Here is a 22,712-nt window from a genome sequence, read left to right as displayed (position 1 = left end):
GTTAAAGTGACGAATATACTACGTTTAAAAAAGCCTTTCGTGCATAAAAATACTTCGAATGATGTGGAACTTACATACCCTACTTCAGCCCCCCCCCTCCCCCCCCCCCCACACTCTCCCCCCCACCCCCCCACCCCACACACCCGACAGTACCGCCACTAACAATCTAAATTATTATTAGCACTACCTGTTTTTAAAACAATTCAGTAAGTACATCAACATTTATGAATAAGTTCTATTTCTTAAAAACAACAACATAGAATTAAATGAGAGTAAACTTTACTGAAAGGTCCTTGACTGCTTTTAGACTGAAATATAAAACCTTTGTGATTGTAAAATCAACACAGTCAAGCCAGACATTTCTTGATGTGTGAAAGACATGTTTTTAATAGCCTGAAAAATAATGAATTGTTTATGTTTTTCTTTGGATGTTGATATAATTTACGCCGTTATAATAGCATCTGCTTCTGCTGTGAAAATAGAGCACTTATCTGGTACTCTGGTTGAGATAGTTCTGGATCAAATGACAGTGGCGCTGGCAACAGCATCACCATCTTTGGATCCATCTGTAAGTATATATTACGTATCATATGTGCTTCGTAATTCATTATATTGCTGTTGATAAATTAGTTGATTTGTGTCGGATTTCTTAAGTTAAGTTAATGTTAGGTCCACCTCTGGCTTCAATAATGCCATGGTGGAGAAGTGAACAGCCGAGTGGGAGCTATGTTTTCAAGACTGATTTGAGCAGCAGAAACATCGGATTGTGTTCTTATTCCAAGTGGTGGACTAAGAGCTGTCTTAAAAACACAGTCATATGATTGATTGGATTTAGTAGAACGTAATTTAGAGATATACTGTTAAGATAATTTGATTCGACGGTGTCTGAGGGATGGCTACGGTGGCCCATACCCGCCACTGGTGAGATCATTTTTCACTGTATGCCTCTATATTTTATTTGGCGGCCGTCAAATACTTTTCTGGCCGCTAGATAAAATATAGAAGCATACAGTGAATGATCGATGATCTCACCAGTGGAAGTATCTGGCGGCCGCCAGATAAAATATACAGGCATTCAGTGAAAACTGATCTCACCAGTGGCGGGTATGGGCCACCGTACACAGATGATGGAGCCGTAACCAAGTTTAGAACAGATAAGAGCTCTGTATAGTTGGAGGAAGGTTTTCTGATCCCCTCCCCACTTGGAATTAGAGACAACTTTTAATAAATCTTTGACCGTCAGGATTTATTCTTTAGGTATTTTATATGTGGTTGGTTGGTTGGTTGGTTGGTTGTTTAACGCAGCACTCAGCAATATTCCAGCTATATGACGGCGGTCTGTAAATAATCGAGTCTGGACCAGACAATTCAGTGTTTGATATCATGAGCATCGATCCACGCAATTGGGATCAATGACATGCATCAACCAAGTCAGCGAGCCTGACCACCCGATCCCATTAGTCACCTCTTACAACAAACATAGTCGCCTTTTACTATGGGTTGCTGAAGACCTATTCTACCCTGGACTCTTCACGGGTCTGATGAACCTTAACTCGAACAGTGCCGCATTAAATTTTCACTGCAATACATTACTAAATTGCATTCAAATAAATCAAATCCAGCATACAATTGTGTTTTCCAGCCTCAATGTGAACACCTGTATCGAAATCTGTCCAACTTGATTCCACCACTTGGAATCAAAATTCTACCACACATCACTGCAGCTGAAATAGATCTAAATATTAAATCACTTGACCGTTGTCCGTCTTCTCCCTGGCAGATGGTGAAGTCAGAGGTAGACCTTACCCTCACCCAGATCAAAGTCCGAAACAAAGCCTTTGGTTCATCAGCAATCATATAACTAATTACGAACAAAATACAAGCCTCCCAGATCCACTTTTACAGAAGAGTCCAATGGTGGTGGCAAAGTTGCAAGTGCCACCATAACTGGAGCCAGAACTGTCTCCTCAAGAATCCCAGGTAATAGTTCAATCTTCACTGCTGAGGCAGAAGCTATCTTAACAGCTATGACCTACATTCAACAACAAAACCAATCAAAAACTTTCATCATCTTCTCCAATTTATTGCCATGCCTTCACGCACTTAAAAGTGTGTCCTCAAATCATCCTGTTATCCTAGACATTTTAGATCTATATAATGATCATTCTACTGGCCAATATGACATCGTCTTATGCTGGTTACCAAGTCATGTAGGCATAACAGGTAACTCAAAAGTCTATGCTGCAGCTAAAGCTGCTCTTGACAAACCATTATATCCACTACTTATCCCGTACAGTGATTTCAAACCAACCATCAAGAGTTATACTCGGGATATCATGCAACAGAGGTTGGACACCGCGGTAGGAAGCAATAAACTTCACGAATTAAAACCAACAATCGGTCATACATACTTAGGTTGTCAGTCAAGACATGATGAGGTCGTTTTGCAGTCGGTTTACCTACGAATATATGCTGAAGACAGATGAGGACGAACTTCCTTAAGGTATCCCTTGTGATGAAAGGTTCACCATCAACCACATTATCAAAGCGTAAATCTGAAAGATCTCTTTTCCCGTGTAAGCGGGCATCTCATCTTGATTTACTTGAAAGAAATAGGTCTGAATAATGTAAATAATTAAACGCTTGCTTTTAAATTGATTGTGATGCTATAATCAACTTACATTATTGAATTCTCTGTCCAGGACAACCACCAGTAGCTGGGGTATCATGCAGGAAGCCGAGGTACCATGAGTCCTCATTTTCCCCAGCGAGGTTGGCTTGCTTTGGTAACTGTCGGTAATAACTCAGTTGTGAATGTTAACTTCGTCCCGTCGCTATATGGCTCCAATAATGCCGATGCGACGTTAAACTTTAACTCATTTACTCACATTGCAACAATCACTGAAAGTAAGAATCTGGAATTCAGAATGCCTTGATTTCAGTAATATTGGTTACAATGAATAGCAGGGGTGGTATTGAGGTTATGAAAACGTTCTTTGCCAACGTTAGCACAATTGAAGAATCTGGAAAGGATGCCTGAAAAGCACCAAGATCTGATTAAGTATATGCATAACATTTAGGTGGGCAGCACAACAGCATGATGGGATTGTTTGGAGATCATATGATCAGCATTTTGGAATGAGACAGGCACGTCATCCAAGCATTTCATGGGCAAAAATGTATCCAGTTAATTGGCTCATGAACACACACTCAAGGCAGAGTGTGCAGACTAGATCACCCAAATCGAGCACACATGGCCGTCGCCGAACGCCGTGTTATAATTATTTAGTTTCTAGAAATAGCAGAGAATATTGATATAGATGGGCCTTAAAAAGTCATATGAGCCTTGATGGCATAGATATCACCATATGTGAAAAAAACCCTATATGAACCCAAAAATTCACATTGTGGAAACATATATGATCAACGCGATTCAGTGGCGGTAATATGAGCATATAACAACTATTCAAATGCATACCCTTGATATCCTCAATTAGAAATAACTTTCTAAGGCAGTAATTCAGTAATTCAAACCTTGTAAGTTCAGAAAGGTGTCGGTGTACAGCACCTGTTACAATCAAAAGAAAAGCATTGAAAAAACTTCTTGATAAAGTATTTACTGTGGTATCAACTTTTGAGAATATTTACAAATGTTTCACTTTCTCATGTGAATTAGATACATGTTCATTGGTACAATGTGTGAAGCCTACTTCTGGCGTCGCTATGATATTGTTGTAATATTGCTAAAAGCTTATTTACTCATTTAATGAACAGAATTATTTGTACAAAGATTATGTGTTTACTTACTGATCTTGTCAACATGAGTGTATTTCATGAACAGGTTTCAACAATTGGCTCATTCAGATTATCAATATATTTTTAATGTATAATCATGGGGAAGGTTAACAAAACAGGTACATACAAATGTCAATGGTTTGTGAATTGCTGAGCTGAAACTTTCACTTTGTCCCTTGCGATGAAGCTTCACAAACTACTCGAATTTAAAGTAGCTTCTCAAGCGACAACAACCTCTGTCAATGAAAGATATATGTCATGTATATCAATATAAATACCGAAGTCTACACACTGTACTTTAAATGGTTAGATCACTTAGATTATTTCAAGCAACAAATATTCATATGTTCTGAATGAGGCATGCTTTACAATACGTGTAGACTTAAAATTTTAGCTTGTCCATGCCCTTTTCACTACAGTGTGTATTTACAAACAAACGGATAGTTGTTGTTACACCTGACGTCATCCCAACCCTGGCTGCGGTGTGGGTTGTAACTTACACAGTTACTTATACGACTAGATAATGGTTCCCCTGTGTTCCAGTAGTTTGATGTCAAGGCCGAGCCATCTACCCAGACCCAGGCTTGTTCCGTGGCGATGTCATTCAATCCAATCCATACCACTGAAAGCCAAAGTAAACAGTGAATATTTGTGTATTTAACCTATGTCAAATTGTCTAGGCGCACATGTTAGGTTTGTTTGTTTGTTTCACAACTGATTAGCGGTCTTCACTCAATGACGTAATGAACCTGAAAACATAAACTCTATTTGAGTTAATCACCCCTTTTATTATCAGTGCCAAATGATCGGAAATATAAGCAAGGGCAGTTCAAGCCTTTGCTACAGTAACTACGCTTATAACGAATACCCTTATAACGAACTGACGGATATGCCGAACTGTATTTTGGCCCCGTCCATGTGATGGATACGTGCTGTATTTGTGCTTATAAAGAACTACGGTTATTATAGCTGGAATATTGCTGAGTACGGCGTTAAACAACAAAAGAAAACGAACTTAGTTTAGAGGTCCCTTATAGTTTACTGTATTTATATTTTGCTACCTTTGAGGTACAATTGAGCATACTCTTTCTTCTAAGATTTCAAAGATCGCCATAGGACTGTTCAGAAATTGTTTAATCAAGGTTACATCATTCATGGCCTCAGTAAAGCTTTCAAAAAGTTTTATGGTATGCATGTGGAGGACATTTCCAAAATTTGACGCATCGGTGACTTAAATGTCTGATGTAGTTCTCCTATTTTGACTTGTGTCATATGTTACTATGTTCCTTTCAGGTGAACAACTTTCTTGCCTTTGGAGATGTTTGTGACGGGTGCCTCCGGTGGGGCAGGATTCGCTCACCTTTTCGCGAACATCTGGTATCATCACTATTTGAGAGTGATTCACAAATACAAGCTTATGAGATAGTTGGTACTGTACAGAGATGTACAGCGATTTCTGATGAATATATAAAAGGGTTTGTTACTTTTAATAATCGAGTAAACAGATTTTTACAGCTTAAACGCAAATTTATCCAATAGTTAGCCCGGTTCATCACATCAATAAAACTGTCAGTTTAATGATCAAGGTATTTTTAATAGATACACTAAGACTTACCTCCTGTAGATATTAAAGATCTCATCAGGTCACGTGATCTGTCATCATGGATAGGAATCAAATTAGCACCGACAGAGGCACATTCCTGTTGGGCGGCATTCCATTCTTTCTTTTCAGTGTAATACCTATAGCATTGGTCAGACAGTCTTGAGAAGTCATATCCAGAGTCTGCTTTGCAACCACGGGCTGTGTGGAAGAAAACACTTTATCACTTTTATGATATCTAAACACGTTTGTCATCACAACTAAAAGTGAATAAAGTATCTGTTTTAGGAAAACTTTAATAGATTCGTAATTTAGATTTCGGAATAAAACGCAGTCCTTGTTTTTGTAGAGTGAACAAAATTGCTTTGAAAAGCAAGATGGCTGAAAACGAGAAATATGGGTAGGAGCAATGATAATTACTACATGTAAAATACTTCTCATAAAAAAAAGCAAAAAGGTGACTGTACTTCAAAATGATATGCTAATAGCATTCTCAACTTAGACGTGATGTAACGTTCTATACATTTCTTGTGAAAGGACCTTTTGCTACACAAAATGTGGACAGAAAAGCAACGAGTTGTCAAATGACCAAACAAAACATTTTCCAGCTGTGAAACGACGCGTCAACCCGCAGAAAAGATGTCAATATTATGGGTATTGTTTACTCCACTGCAACAAACGTCCCAAATCAAAGTCTTTTGCATGTTTCAGTAGAAAACAGACAAAGAAGTGGTCGGAAGACTGCGTGAGGGGTGAGGGATGAGGCATTGAGCGGTTGATGTGGGTGGGTGTCATATATGTATGTGTTGTCATTTCGACTGACATTAGTTGAAATATCAACATCAAAAAGTGTATTGAAACCCTAGTCCTGTGTATTTAAAATACAGACAATTCCCCATGTCAAAAATAATATTTGAATGGACGCAGAAAGAGTTATAAAACATTGCTTGAACTGTCCAGCATAGTCGCTTCACATTAATATGACAGAAAATCGCGAATAGCGAGTAGCTACAGTCACAAATTGAGTATACCCCAGCAGATGCGAGACATTTAGACTTCCGTAACACAGCTCAAAATCCAAAGTTTCTAATAGTCAATCCAAAAGCGTCTTCTTCACGTCATCATAGCCAAATAAAATACATCAAAGAACAAGAAATTCTGGTAAGGTTCATTTATCCAGTAAAACTTTCGACGAATTAGAGCTTACACTTGCACTATTAAATTATTTCTTTGTTTCTTTGTTGTTAAATGCTGACCTCTCCCGCTCTATCACTATTGGACCATGGTGTTTGGGTCGTTTGGGATGAATATGTATGGCCTCGCGTTGATGTTGGAGCAAGGGAGGTTACAACAGTCGCTTAATGTGTAAAAGCATGAGTAAGCTGTCTTATGATAGTAGTATAATTATCATGGTAGATTATCAGTTATTACAAGTATTTAGGTTGAAACCCCCTCAAGTTGATTTATGCTGTTTTCTTAGAAAAGATTTGTGTTATAAACATGACGTCAGAATACTATCAGGTTGTAAGGAAATGGTTATTCATCAGAAGCCTATGATTGCATAATTTGTTTGGGGTAAACAGTACCTGACTGCCATGTGCGTTCAACGCATGCGCAGACATACTGTATTAAAACAGGAATGTGAAAACAATTGTTCATCTTATTTATTGGATTCGTTTTCTTCAGGTGAGGAATCAATGCATAGATACACATTCCCCTTATCCACCAAATCATATAGATAATGTTGTATGTTTTTATGTATACTGAATCAAATTAAAAACTTCACAATGTCCCAAGAAGGATTTTAATTAACGGTAGTAACCATAATTTGTTCCAAGCACCTACGGTATTCGGTAATAACATCAACCGTTTAAATCATTAGTCCCAAGCACGGGAATCTGATGGCACACAAGTTCAGTAGCGTGTATGACCTATGTGCGTTGACAACTGCCACACAACCTCCTCCGCATGGACCTTGTGATGCTTGTGAACACATGATTGGGAAGACGACGCCATTGTTGCTGCAAAATGGTGCCAAGATCTTGCAAATTCTGTGGTTGGTTCTGGAGAGTGCGCAGACTTCTGCCAAGAGCATCCCAGACGTGTTCGATGGGATTGAGGTCGGGAGACCTTGACGGACAGTCCATGACGATGACTCCCACATTCTGAAGGAAATTCCTTGTCAAAATTGCTGTGTGGGGTCTGGCATTGTCGTGTTGGAAGATCAAACCGGGTCCATGTGCTGCTATAAAAGGCAGAAGTTCTGGTGCCAGTACCTGGTCGCGGTAAACAGCAGCGTTGAGGTTGCCACGGATGACAAGAAGCCTGGAACGTGCCTCGAAATCTGTCAACTTCCTGTACACAACACTTGGCGTAACGTTCATGACGGCGCCTCCACACCCTCACCCTACAGTCAGCAAATCGAAGATTAAATCGGGATTCATCACTGAAGACGACTTGATTCCAATTCCTCTGAGTCCATCGTAAGTGTCGCTGTGCCCACAATTGACGTTGACGTCTGTGTAATTGAGTCAGAATTAGCCCGCAGTATGGCCGTCGTGCTTGAAGGTGAGCAGCTCTCAGACGGTTTCGAAAAGTTTGCGCACTCAGTCTACCCCTAAACAGTTCATTTCTGGTTGATGTAGCCGTTAAAAATAGGTTACGGAGGTGACGTAAAACAATCTGACGATCCTCTGCATGTGACGTCACACGTGGTCGACCTGGCCGAGAGCGATCAGCGGTGGTACCCGTTTGCTGTAGACGCATCTGTAAATCATAAACTACAACCCATCGTCCTTGCGACTTCAGCTACGGACGTTCCCGTCTGCAACATGCCAATGGCACGTTCACGTTGCACATTTGAAAGGCGTGGCATGACAAATGGCCGTAAAGACTTTTGTTTTCTTGTGTTTTTCTTTTTTTGTTAATGACTGCTAACAAGTATGGCTGAAAACACGTGCGGTATTATGGCCACGTGACCAGTTGCACGTGAAAAACCACTTTTGCCACTATAGTGCTGTGCACATGATTTTTATCGATTCACCTGCACAAAGACGGGTGTTATCTGAAGACAATACGTGGCCATTACTGTTTAAATACACAATAAGGGCCAACAATGATAACTTGTCAAAATGTTAAAATTTTAGGATTGTGAAGTTTTTAATTTGGTTCAGTATATGTATCAACACACAGTACTTCCAAAAATGTTGATATATCATGCTAGTTTAGACATGAGATGGAGAAAAAATAGTTCTTTGATAGTTTTCACATTGATTTCAGTGTCGTTGATGCCTTAGTACAAAGTAATTTTGTCGGAATGATATTTTAGCGGGCTACGTAAGTGTTTTAGCGGAACGCGGAGTAAGTCTGTGGGGAGTAACGTCCCTTGGCTGTCGGCCACAGCGGAAGTAAACAAACTCGACGTCCCGTTCAATGTAAGTTAATTGAAGATTCAGACTTGATCAATAGCTACTACTAAGTCTAGAATCCCTACAATTTAAGCCTAACTATGGGACAAGTGGTTTGATGAGGATATTCTTGTAGATAAGTGCGTTTTGTATTATGAAGTGAATTAGAAAGTTTTCCCGCCTTTTACGCGCATGAAAGTATTCATTTGTCCAATGTTGACAAATATATTTGTGCAGTAATCCTTTTGTAAATACATATATAGGGGTTACAACATTGTTATAGAATCATTGTGAGGTTAAGAAATAATTATCTTTGCACAGGAATAACAGTTGCATTCCAATTAAGGGGAAATAATTCTGTCTTGTTTCTTAACAATCAGCTGTCAGTTGAAGATGTTTTTTACAGTGTTCTGTATCTTGTGTATGATGGTGTTATTAGTATTTCTCTGAGATCAAGATAAATATTTCAGGTCAAATTTGATAAATTTGATATCAAGTTTGATCAAACATTTTAAGTATTTGTGTGCATCTTATTATGTAAAGGGAGATAACTCATCAGTCATTATTGTCCTGAAAGTTAATATTGGAAACACTTAATGTTGATAACAATTCTCTACAGTAATTCTAAGTTGAAATTGTTCATCTTAATTGATATTTTCAGGAAATTTAGTTGTCCATTCCAGTTGTGAATTATTATTTAGATGGTCATGCCAGTGCTGATAGGTACTAGTAACAACACTATGATGTATTAAGTACCGTGTCATGTCAGATGGAAGTCCTGTTCTACTGTTTGAAGAAATTGTTGATGTAAGGCTTTGATTATGTGCGTTTAACGCATGCGGAGACATACTGTATTAAAACAGGAATGTGAAAACATTTGTCATCTTATCTATTGGATTCGTTTGCTTCAGTTTCAGGGATGATGGCAAATGCCGATTGAGAAATCCGGTATTTTCATTGCTTAATGACGCATTGCCGAAACTCCATTTCCCGATTCATCATGTTTATTCATCTTTTTCAACAAACACATCTCTGCCATACGAGATTTACGAGTCATTTACGAGTACAACATAAAGCATTCTTAAAACTATCATTTTTATTCATTCAAATGACACATCTTTTATAAATGTTGTTTACAATGATTGAATTCACGAAACAAACAAAAAATAAAAAATTGTAGATTAAATTTGATTGAATAAATCGTCTGCTATACCTGCATGTAAACAATTAAAGTGAAGGAAGGATCATGTGAATTGGTTGGAAGAGTAGTGAACATACTACAGCCATTGGACAGTTTCAATGTCTTTGTGGTGAAAACTGACATGAGTGAGCGACAAGTCCCTCATTAAAGGCTTCGCGTAATACCTGAAACCATGACTTCAATGTCTTCCACACCTCAACACTTTGGTCTAAATCAATGTCTGCCACGCCCAAACATTTTGGTTTAAATCAATGTCTGCCACGCCCCAACATTTTGGCCAAAATCAATCAGATCTTAGTTCTTGCTGCCGCTAAACAAAGATCTGAGGACATCCCATTACGGGTCACATCAGACCGACCTTTCACGAACTCTGACAGACCAATGGAATTACTGACAAGAAGTCAACAATAGCCAATCAGAATGCAGCTTTCTTGGAAATTGGTAAAGGAAACGAAATCAAATATAACAAAAGTGGAATTAAACAACGAAACGAAATAATAGACATTTGGGCTCAAAACGCTTTCTGACACGGCCGCCCCCAAATTTAGGCACTAAATTTGTCAACATCTGAAGAAAGTCTTTCCACACTGGGACTAGAGTCAATTATCGTCATCCGCACATTCAGGTAGTGGGATGAGTCTTGTGATTGGTCTGGTGTACTCCTTGTCTTTCACACTGACAGTGGCAGTGCAAACACATCCATCTGTTCCGTGGGAGGTTTTAGTGACTCTACCAACAGGCCACTGAGCTGTGGATCAACTATCATGACAACGTCTTCAAGTTTTGTGTTTCTTTCTGTCATTTAGTGCGCAACTGCATATCAGGAAGATAATATTTGACAAAGTGTACCCAAAAGTGGTCGGCCAGAACTTGACTGTGGCGCCATCTGCGTCTGCTTAATTGTTCATCAGCTGGATAGACGACTTGTGGAAGAGAAGCATCATGGCGGCCAATCAGCAGGATGTTTGGTGTAACTGGGTCCACATCTCTGACATCTGATGAAACGTAGGCTAACAGCTTAGAATTCAGAATCCCTGCCACCTCCGCTAGAATGGTACGTAACACAGGTTCTGTCACTGTCTGATCTCCTAGTGCCACTCGGAGGCCATATTTCACAGATTTAATCTCTCTTTCCCAAACACCTCCGAAGTGTGGTGCATGAGGAGGATTGAACACAAATCTGACCTTATGGCGAGCCAGTTGTTCAGCAAGGTCTGGTTCCATACTTGCAAGTGCCTCATGCAACTCTGTTTTAGCCCCTCGGAAATTGGAACCTTGGTCTGAGATGAGTTCGTAAGGTTTGCCTCTCAGTGAAGCGAAGCGGCGAAATGCCATGAGGAATGCATCCGAGTCCATGCTCCTGAGTATGTCTAAATGCACCGCACGGGTGGTCATACATTTAAATATCAAACCCCATCGTTTCTCTGAGCTACGTCCAACCTTCACATGCATTGGTCCGAAGCAATCAACCCCCATTGAGAAGAATGGTGGTTTGAAAAGTCGCAGACGTGGTGGTGGCAAGTCAGACATTTTCTGTGTCCTCGGGTTTGAGCGCCATTTCTGACAGGTGGAACACTGACGCTGATGGCGTCGAACTGCTTCTCGTCCCCTCAATATCCAAAATCTGCGTCTTATCTCTGCGAGTATACGCTCCTGCCCATAGTGTAAGAGCTTCTCATCTTGATCCCGGATGATCAACTTAGTTACAACATGCTGTGGGTCAAGAAGAATTGGATGTTTGACGCCTGTATTTAGAGATTCAGCTCTCTGTAAGCGTCCTCCTACTCTGATCAGATCTGATTCTGCATCATAGATAGGGTCAAGCTGGAGGAGCCTGCTGTCTGGAGGCAATCGTTTACCTGATTTTAGTGCTGTGAATTCCTGGGGGAATGATTCTATTTGCACTAGTTGATAGAGATGGTTCTCCATTTGTTCAAACCGTTCAGGGGTCAGGGGTTGAGCATTTTCCGGGAAGGCCGCCCCATCAAAGGACTCTTTAACATCAGCCACAAACACATCCCAGGAAGTGTACTGTTCTGCATCTGGCAGCTGAGGTGTATTCACAACAATTGTGCCACACATCACAGATTTCTTTATCTCTGTATTGTCAGAGTCTATTGTCACTGGGGTAACTGGCCAATGATCAGGTGTCTGGTGCATGAAATCTGGCCCATCCTTCCACCGTGATTCCTTCTCTGAGCAGTTTGCCTCGAGTAATGTCATCGGCAGGATTTCTGTGTGTCAACAAATAGCCAGTTCTGTACATCTGTGAGATTCTGGATTTCTGATACTCGTGTTCCAAGGAATACCTTGTATCTGCATGATTCTGACTTCAGCCAACCAAGTACAGTAGTAGAGTCACTCCAAAATATCACTTTCTGGATTGGTAAAGTTAATTCCTTGCACAACACATCAGCTAGCTGAGCACCAGTGAGAGCTGCACATAGTTCTAGGCATGGCATAGACAGCTGTTTCTTTGGGGAAACCTTTGATTGCGCCATAAGGAAACTGACATAGATGTTTGCTCCTTCGTCTGTTGTGCGCAAGTATGCTACTGAACCATACACTCTTTCAGAAGCATCACAAAAGATGTGTAGTTGTCGGTCTGCACTTCCAGAGTCCACACTATGGGGTGTGTAACACCTTGGCAGAGTGACCATTGGGATTTCTTCTAGCTCCTTTTCCCAGGTCAGCCATCTTTCACAGATGTCCCCCTTTTCTATAGGGTCATTCCAGTTTCTCTTTGACTTCCACAAGTCTTGTACTATGATTTTGGCTCGTGCAAGGAATGGTGCCAAGTAGCCGATGGGATCATACTGACTAGCAAGAACCCTGTAGATCACTCTCATGGTAAGCTCTTCATACTCTGTGGTTCTGTGTTTGTAGGTGAGCTCATCAGATTCACAGTTCCAACTCAAGCCTAGGGCTGGCTCAAGGGAGTCACCCTGGCCGAAGGTAAGCCAAAGTTCTGTATTTTCCGATCTAGCATCGGACGGAAGGTCTGCCACAACGGATGGAATATTGCTGGTCCACTGCCTAATGTTGAAACCACCTTGTGCAAGCAAGTCTCTCATTATCCGTACAAGTTCCTTGGCTTCTGTTGCTGTAGGTAGGCTATGCAAGCAATTGTCAACATAGAATGATTCCTCTACAGATTTGAGTACTTCTTCATTGCCAGCTTTATGATCCGAGACATGTTTCCATAAAGCAAAGCTGGCACAACATGGCGAGCAGGTGGTGCCGAATGGTAGGACTTGCCATTCGTACACATCTGGAGGGCGATCATGTTCCATGTTTCGCCAAATGAAACGCAGAAGAGGTTTGTCACGAGAAAGCAGTCTTACTTGATGGAACATGGCTTTTATGTCTCCTGATATAGCAACTGCATGTTGCCGGAACCGAAGAAAGACAGTTGCCTGTTTATCCTGCTTGGAGCGTGTCACATGCTTCTCGGTGAAAGGCAAAGTGTCGATTTGCCACAATCGCTCAATGCTCTCAACAAGCATACACTTGGTGTTCTCTGGTCCAGATTCACTAGATAAACCCTGGAGGGACCAACCGAGTTTGGTAGACACCGCTATAGGCGCATTGATGGGTCCAAACTGAAATGGTTCATTGGGAAGAATGAGATGGGCATTGTCCGATCCAATGAGAATAGTTGGCCGAGCTCCATCAATGTTAGGTATTGGTAACTTTTGCAAATGCGGCAAACGCCTTTGCAAGGATTCAACTGGATATGTGTACTCGGACATACACAAGTTATCTGCAGTGAAGGCACCCTTAATCTTGTACCTCATGTTTGGTTTGCTGTGTCCATTACACCTGAATTGCTCCTTGTTGATTGTGGTAAGCAATATACTGTCCGGCTTTGCCTGAAGTTTTAGGTCATGAACAGTTGATTGTAACACCATAGTTCTCATGGAACCGTCATCCAAGATTGCATGAGTCTCCATCATACCACTTTTACCATAAAGCAACACTTTGACCACCTTTAGCATGACATTAGGAGGATATGAGGGTTGATCAGTGTACACTTTGTCTGTACTGACTTTCACAGAATACACTTTAGAGGCTGTCTGCTGTATAGCCTCATGCAAGACAGTCAAGTGCACTTCCTTACATATGTGACATGGTTTCTTGAAGGTGCACATGTCTGGCTGATGTGTGCGCCAACATTTCCAACATCGCTTGCCGTCATGTAACCAGTCATGTACCTTGTTCACTGTTAGTTTCTTCAATCCTGGACATATATTCAGGAAGTGTTCATTGCTGTTACAGTATGGACAGAAAGGCTTGGTCACGTGACTTCTAGCAGAAGATCCAGGTTTCTGTTCAAATGGTTTTGATTCCCTTGCATAGAATAAAGCCGTAGGTGCAGACCCCTTCTGACTTGTTCGTGACGGATACCTCCTGTCAGGTTTAGTACTCTCCATTTTGTATAGCGCAGGGGCCTGGTTAGCTATACGCTTTGCACGTGATTTTGTCTGCAGCCAGTCTGACAAATGACACAATGTGTAGGTCTGGTCACTGTCAGCCTTGAGGATATCACGGTTGATACAATGTTCTACAAAACTATCTCGATAACCTGGGGGTAGCTTGCCGATCAGGCGGTCAACATGTGACCCACATCTCAGTTCATAACCGGTCTCTCCCTCAAGTGACTTGAGCATACCGACAAGGGAATGGACTGATAGGCAAAACTGTCAAACCCAAAGTCACAATATCTTAGTGCTGGCATGTTCATGAGTATACCAATCTCACTTTGTACAAGTTGTCGTGGTTGACCATACTTGTCCTTCAGTGCTTGCAAGGCTGTTGTGAAAGGTTTTGGATCATGTATAAATGCCTCAGCTAGGCGCTTCGCACTGCCTCCAAGTTTGTCAAGTAAAACTTGGTATTTGTATTGTTCCGTAAGGTGTGGATGAATATTCACCAGATTATCCAGTGCCATCTTAAGCAAGGCAAAGTCTTTTTCTCTTCCACTGGTGAAATTGGGTAATGTTGGTCTTGGTATGCCATAAGATGAAGAAATCAACAGTTCGGTGAGGTTAGGTGTGCCAACCTGAGGTGTCATACCAGTAATCGCTGGCGGTTGTGTTGGTTGTTCGGTTGGAGGCAATGTTGGAATATCTGTTTGGAGCGCTTGATGCTGATGTGGCTGTGACTGTTGATATGGCAAATTCGGTAACGGAAACGCTTGCGAATCCAAGAACAATGGCTGGGGCACTACCATTGCTGGTGTAAAACTTACCTGGGGGTTGCCCCTTGGATATGAACCAATACCGGTACCATAACCCACCAGGGAAGGCTGCTGTCCAAGTACACCAGTGGCTGTTGGGAAAGTACTTGCCATGTCGTTTGTTGTGATTTGTTGGGCACTGGTTAACATCTGACCTTGAAAGTGGTCATTCTGTCTGTATACTGGCATACAAGTTGTCAGGTTACCAGGATTAGGGTTAATCCCTTGATGAAGTACACCAGGATGAACTCTGTCAGATGGATCTAGGCCCCGCTGTATCTGGTTCCCAAGGGTTTGACTGTCACCAGAGGGTAGAATTTGGGAGGTGTCAGGAATTGTAAGCTGCTCTGTATTATAAGTGTTACTTACATTGCCAGACTGAATGGCTTTAGGGTCAGCAGTAGGTGGGACCTGTCCAGTTACTGACTGTATTTGAATGTTACCATCAAAACTTGGTTGTTCTGTTAGTTCCTCTGGAGGTTGTACATTCTCTGCATTGCTGTTGGGGTCTTCATTTACCATGGTAGCAATTAGGGTTGCTTCAGCAAAGTTCTGTTGAGCTTGTCTCAGTTGTCTCTGTCTTGACAGTTGGGTATTTAGTACCTCTCTGCGGCGAATAGCGTCACGCTCTATTTCTTCTGTCCGTCTCTTAGCGGCATTCACCTCATCCTCAGCGGCTAAGCGTGCCGCATAGGCCTGGTCATCTAATGCCTGCAATTGCTCATCAACTCTGAAATCCTCCTGCATCCTAAGCACGAGTTCGTCAAGCTGAGCTCCTGTTCTTTGCTGTCTTACCACTGCAGACTGAGATTCACTTAGTCCAGATATCACAGAAATTTTTGAGGACTTACTTCTTGAACCAAGTGACCTTTCACTGTGACTAAGACTATGTGATCTGGAAGATCTAACAGTATTAGTATCTGGTTGTAACGCCATGCCTTCAGATGATTTACCTCAAAATTAAAGTATTTGAATCAGTAGCTTGTCGATATGTTGATGATGACGTGACAAAGATTGGCTGCCGGGCTTAGAACTTACAACACAGGTTCAACTTTGAATGACAGTTGCAGGAGTACAGTTCTAGAATCAGTTAATGTAACAGTTGCATATGGCGAACGTGACTTGGTAACAGGATATTTGGCACGAGATATATACTGTCTCATGATTGAATGTGGGGTTTACCATTCACTGGCGGGATGGGTAATGCGTACGTACAGCGCACTGTTTATATTTGGAATTTGGCGTCACCTGGTTATTGTATCCGCCTCGCGGGACCATGAAAACACGGTGCTTGGATGCACGGGCGAGGGCTGGGCGGTTCGTGATGGATATTGGACGCCAAGGCTGTTTTAGACACAAAACTGTTTTGGTCAAGCACATGGTCAACACTCCTGGCTGGAGGCTGCCGTTTTGGTACATATTGAAATTGGAAAATGGTAAAGGAAACGAAATCAAATATAACAAAAGTGGAATTAAACAACGAAACGAAATAATAGACATTTGGGCTCAAAACGCTTTCTGACAACGATGGGTAATAAAAACAATCAACTACTCGTGATAAGGAATGACAAATTATCTGTCCCTCATGAAATTAATGTTGAAAGTGACTTACAACTTTTATTTCACCTCGGACAGATAATCCGTCATTCCTCCTCACTCGAAAATTAGTGTCTTTTATGCCCCTGACCAGAAATAACATTACAGTAAGCAAAAGAGTAAAAACAGTTACACCTACCTTGGTCAATAAGATAGTAGCCGATGCCATCTGCTTCTTTCAGTTCCCCTCGATGGTACACCCGGTCCTTAAGGGTGTAGGAGAGGTAACAGTACCTGTCATGTTTGTTATAGAAGAAAGAGTTACATCTAAAGTCCTCCCGACACAGCCCAGCACATTGGACACGAGACACAGATGCGTTGATTGGGATGGCGTCAGAAACTATCAGTCCAGTAAAGCCTACAATGTAGTTAACCGTCACACATGGAAAACAAGACATATTTCAGGATAACCTGTTCTTGTTGCCCTTCTCTAAGAATGATATACCTTTAGTTGACAGAAGAAAACATGTATATATTATTCAAGGCAGTATGACAAAAATCGATTTTTTTCAATGCTTACGCAGATGGTATTCCATGCAATTAGAAGATGAAACTGTATTCATTGGCGTGTCTTTACGTTCAAACGCCAATCTAGATAAAATAAAATACTTAGCTTACAATCGATTCTGTTTCAAATGGAATGAACTTTCAATTGTCAGGTATGAAAAAGTATAAATGTTTTGCAAAGACAACTACGTCATGAACTTGAAGTGCTTTTGATAAGCTTGACTGAACAAAGTAGGAAGTTTTAAATTATTCTTTTATACATAATCTCCCTGCTTTTCAATACACTTCTTTGACCACCCGATCCCGTGGATAGTCACCTTTATCGGGATCGGGTGGTCAGGCTCGCTGACTTCGTTGATGCATGTTATCCTGTCCAAATTGCGTAGACTGATGCTCATGATATCAATCACTGGATTTGTCTGGTCCAGACTCGATTATTTACAGAGAGCCGTCATATAGCTGGAATATTGCTGAATGCGGCGTTAAAGAACAAACAATCTTTGTACTGTCACTGGTCCTCCAGCTTACAAAGCATAGATCTTCTTTTGCTTGGATTATTCAGCATCAACCTCTGGTTTTCCCATTTAATAAATTATATCTGATGATGTATCAAAATATACAGAAGTACTTTTTTATGCAAATACAAAATAGGTGCCAACAACAGCATTGTCTTGTAATACTTGTCGAATCATCAGCAATAACATGGACATAAATGTTACATAACAAAATGCCAAGGAGTGTGGAACGCACTTTGTAACTCTACTTAAGACAGAAATAGTCATATATATGTGAGTTGTTGAATTCCTGATAGACAATATCTTTGTTAAATGAGGGAATAGATGATATAGACAAGTAGTAGGTACCCCCATGGGTACTTTTTGTACCGCTCTCATAGCTGATCCATGTTTCTTTGCATACGAATCACACTGCTGCTACGAAGTTCAACCTCAGAATATATGGTACAAGTAATAACAGGAGAATAGCATCGGACATCATTTTGTGAGTGATGTGTCAAATTTGGAAATGTAATCCGTCTGTCTACAATATAACTTTTTGAAAACGTCACAAAGGTTTTGAATGTTGTAACCCTGATCAAGCACCTTTTGGGCAAGAGTCGTATGACGCCCTTTAATGTCTCTGTAAATAGAGCGTACTCCATGGTACCTCAAAAGTTGCGAAACGTAAATACCAAAGGCTCTTCATGGTCTTGTTGAAAGTGCTTTGTCACTTTGAATCTTTATGCTAAGGTCTAAATAGATAATATGTAGATGATATATAGTTCCAGTTAAATAGATGTCCTGGTGTCTTTCAAAAATGCCAAGATAAATGAGTTTCTTCACGTCATCTTGTAACCAGGTTTGAAAGGCAAGGCCACATCTGAGAAATCGGTGTCCTATCTGGATGTATGTATGGACGTTAAAAATAATGGCAACCTCTGTACATGTTATCCAGTTGTATGACAGTTTCGATTTTCAAAAAGTTAATTTCCCCTTCATATCAAACAATATACCATCAGCTCCAGCTCATGGCCTTAACATTCCTCAGTTGCATAGGCACTGAAGAGCGTGTGCATTTTATTCCATGTGATCGACTGTCCATGGGATCGGGTGGTCAGGCTCGCTGACTTGGTTGATGCATGTCACCGTATCCCAATTGCGTGGATCGATGCTCATTATGTCACAGGCTGCCATCTTATGGTAGGAGTAATACGGGCTGTTGTGTTAGGCAACAACGAACATTCTTTTTTTATGAAAATTGTTTCAATGGCAGTTTCAGGGCCGTTCAAAAAGTTCTTAGCCCGGCTAGCTTTCAACTATGGGCCACAACAAAGTGAACTAGTCAATGGAGTATCAAACATCAATAAAACGATCAGGATGTGACTTGTTTTTACAGAGTAATTGGAACAAAGACCAGTCAGCATTACCAAAGTTCCATTTTGATGATGTAGAAACATCAGAAGGAGTTATTGTATGAAGAAAAGTCGGAAAATGGTCACTTCCACAGAGGTCGTCGTGGACTGACCACTCAAATTCGTTTAGAAGTTCGAGTTAGAGTGGCTTTAGCAGCTGGAGGTGAATAGAAATGATAGTAATCATACTGCCTGATGTCAATTAAATCAGTTTTTTTTAAGTAAGTTTCTTATATGCATAGTGCTGATGGTTGATAATCCTGAATTAGTTATTGAAATTGTTCCTGTGCAATTCCTTTGGATAATACGAGAAGAGCTACTCATGATGTCTCAACTGGAGATCGTGAGCGGGAGGGAGGTCCATTCCCATGGACTGAGGGACTAACCTCCATATCTTGAGGTTCAAAGGGATTATGAACCTCCATCGTGGTTGTTGTAGGAGAAGGCTCCTCTAAATGCTAGAGTGCCTCAATTGCTTTTTATTCTTTTTTGGCCAAGTGGGCTTCACCCTGAACAGTTTGAATGTCATTGATTGTTCCTGGTTCTGAAGTGGTAGGTATGGCTGAAAGAGTCTCTGTTTGGGAAGCAGATGTTGTTCTGGACGGGACATTGTGAGATGTCGTGCTGGAATCATCTACAGTAATCTGTTATGTTGTTTGTAACTTTGATTTTTAATATTTTTGTTTCATGTTCAAATACAGGACAGGGTGTGGATGAGGACAAGTGCTTTCCATCGCAGTTGGCACATTTGATGTCATTTGTGCAATCTGAACTCTGCAATGGAAATATCTTGTCTTTGCAGTACAAAATTTAGTTCTGTGGCCGATTTTTTGACGTCGGAGATGCTTTTGGACATAAACCTCCACTCCGATGTTAAAGTAACCAACTCTAATTGATTTGGAAATAGTTTGAAAACGTGAAAAGATAAGTCTGGGTGTTAACAATATTACCTTCCTGCGTCTCTCTGGTAAAATGCTTTTCAGCATTTCGCCTTTCACCATGCAACTTAATAGTACCGCTGACGCATACTAACATGCATTAGCCATTGTGTTAGTTGAGGTTGATGCTGAAGCTATTGCTTCTTCGGGGCAGAAGTTGTAGTAGTCAATATAGTTGTTGAAGTTAAAATGGGAGTTGTGGTTGTGATAGACGTAGGTGCTTGAGAAGATGCTATTGTCACAGTGGTTGTGGCTTTTGCAGACTTTGTTGCTATTCCTGTCTCAGTAGTTTGTGGTATTCACACACCAATACGTACACAGCTGTGTTGACAGATTGGTGCAAATGGGCAAATGTGATTGGTTTAATGTTTTATTGCTTGCGAAAACGGACCGTGTAAAAACGGCCTCACATTTGGCCAAAACGGTCCTAGAAAAAAACATGACAAGAAATATAATAAAGATTAAACCTTTATTTTACCACTTGCCTCAACATTCAAACATAAAATAGGATAGATTATTACATAATTTGAAACACCATATATGGCACAAATACTTTATATACATATAGCAATACACAAATTGTCAAATATTTCACAAATGTCACAAACAATTTTTCATGTTTATTAGGCACATTAACATAACGTGAATTTATACTCTTCAAAAAAGGAAACGCGAAACGGATATTGTTGGCCATAAAAGCCAAATAAGCGGAATAAGAGGTGCAAAATGAAGAGATTAATGTGTTATAGTGTCAGTGACAAATGTCCCGGATCAATATGATCACAACAAGGACATGCAAATCATTATTCGGGAAACACGTACGATTCGGAAAAAAACGTACTCAGTGCATTAAAAGAAGGGCCATTGAGCTGCACGTGCAGCAGCACTATGGACGGTTTTAAAGTGCAGGGTTTTTGATTGCTTGGCATCTGCGTCAATCGAACAGTGACAGTTCAACAACATGCCAAGATTAACAGAAGTGCGAAGAAACAACGTCATAGGCCGCTTGCAGGCAGGGGAATCCCGATCTGCTGTAGCCAGGGTTTTCAATGTAGCGCCCAGCACCATCACAGGACTATGGGATCGGTTTCAACAGCATGGATCGGGACGACCACGAGTAACCACCCCCGACCAAGATCGCCACATCTCCGACTGCGCCACGTGAAAGGACGACCACAGCCACCTAAATCGCATTCCAAATACCTGGACTGCCTAGAATCTCCGACCAGACCGTACGAAACCGTTTAAGAGCAGCAGGTCTACGAGGAAGACGTCCTGTTCAACGCGTCATATTGAGTCGACAACATTGTCAACAACGACTGCACTGGTGTCGTCGACACAGGGAATGACCTCAAGTGCGTTGGAGAGATGTCTTGGTCAGCGACGAATCAAGATTTCATTTGGGATGAATGAGCACTGGTCTACAGACGTTGGGGAGAACGTTACACCGGGAACTGCGCACAGGAAGCTGACAGGTTTGGTTGGGGTAGCGTTATGATGTGGGCGGCTCTCTCTGATCAGGGGAGGACAGGTTTGGTCCATATCCAGGGCAATCTTACGGCTCAACGATACATCAACGAAATTCTCCTACAACACGTCCTCCCAATTGCAGCCAACAGCAACGGTGTATTCCAGCAGGGCAACGCTCGACCGCATACAGCACGGTACACAAGAGCCTGTCTACACAACATCGACGTTGATGTTCTCCCCTGGCCCTCCAGATCCCCGGATTTGAACCCGATAGAGCACAGGTGGGCATGAAATGACGTCAACCACAACCCAAGACGTTACAGCAGCAGGATTTTGCGTTGCAGGCCGAGTGGGCTACCATTCCCCCGGAAGTGATTTGACACTAGTCTCTTCCATGGGCAGGAGATGTCAGGCCGCTATGTTCTAATGGATTGTTTAACACCACACTCAGCAATATTCCAGCTCTATGATGGCGGGATTCCAACGGGGGCCATACGCGTTATTGATGGTTGCTGACGTTAACCTTGGACGTTAACCTATGTACCGATAACTGAGATAACTACAATCTCCACAACATTTTGGCTTAATACGTCGTACGGTTCCTCGTATAAATGTATTTTCCTACCTCACACAAGTCTGGTTTTACGTGTCTTTTTCTTTAGAAGTATATATACTGTCAAAACTTCATACAAATATTTCAGAATTTTATCACTATATGCATAGCTTGCAAATGAAGTGGTAAGAAAGCCTAGTGGTTAAAGCGTTCGCTCATAACGCATGAATCACATGGGTGAATGTGTGAATGTTTCTTGTGTCCCCGTCTTGATGGTGTTGGAATATCGATAAACGTATAACCAAACACTCACTCACAAATGACAGAAGATGGTTCGGCTAGATGTTAAGATTACAAAATCTGTGTCTACAGTATTGAGTCATATAAATATCCATTTTAAAAAACAGATCAATTAGGTATTATAAATATGGAAAGGGTTGTGCTGCTTGTATTTAATTATCAGATCACTATCAAATTGTGACGGGACCAAGTCCCTC

The 22,712-nt window shown here is 41.2% G+C and overlaps 1 protein-coding gene across 1 annotated transcript; it reads right to left on the bottom strand.

The window, feature by feature from the left end:
• Nucleotides 1-1,521: 1,521 nt before the first annotated feature.
• LOC124138436 (C-type lectin lectoxin-Thr1-like) lies at nt 1,522-17,250 on the bottom strand. The gene is made up of 3 exons (XM_046505074.2): nt 16,978-17,250; nt 5,411-5,596; nt 1,522-4,417 (listed from the first exon to the last, which is right to left on the bottom strand). Exons 1-3 carry the CDS (start codon nt 17,234-17,236, stop codon nt 4,209-4,211), a joined length of 654 nt encoding a protein of 217 aa, XP_046361030.2. The 5' UTR covers nt 17,237-17,250; the 3' UTR covers nt 1,522-4,208.
• Between the last annotated feature and the right edge of the window lie 5,462 nt (nt 17,251-22,712).

The sequence above is a fragment of the Haliotis rufescens genome, unplaced genomic scaffold (assembly GCF_023055435.1).
Source record: "Haliotis rufescens isolate VD_foot unplaced genomic scaffold, xgHalRufe1.0.p SCAF_8, whole genome shotgun sequence".
NCBI lineage: Eukaryota > Metazoa > Mollusca > Gastropoda > Lepetellida > Haliotidae > Haliotis > Haliotis rufescens.
This window is presented reverse-complemented; position numbering and strand designations above follow the sequence as displayed.

What these genes read in the sequence shown, in the direction of transcription:
- LOC124138436 (XM_046505074.2), bottom strand. Translation starts at nt 17,236, where the DNA reads ATGTCTTGTTTTCCATGTGTGACGGTTAACTACATTGTAGGCTTTACT. An exon ending in CTACTATCTTATTGACCAAG is followed by an intron (nt 5,597 to 16,977) that starts GTAGGTGTAACT and finishes TCTTCCACACAG; the next exon opens with CCCGTGGTTGCAAAGCAGAC. An exon ending in ATCTTTAATATCTACAGGAG is followed by an intron (nt 4,418 to 5,410) that starts GTAAGTCTTAGT and finishes TTTGGCTTTCAG; the next exon opens with TGGTATGGATTGGATTGAAT.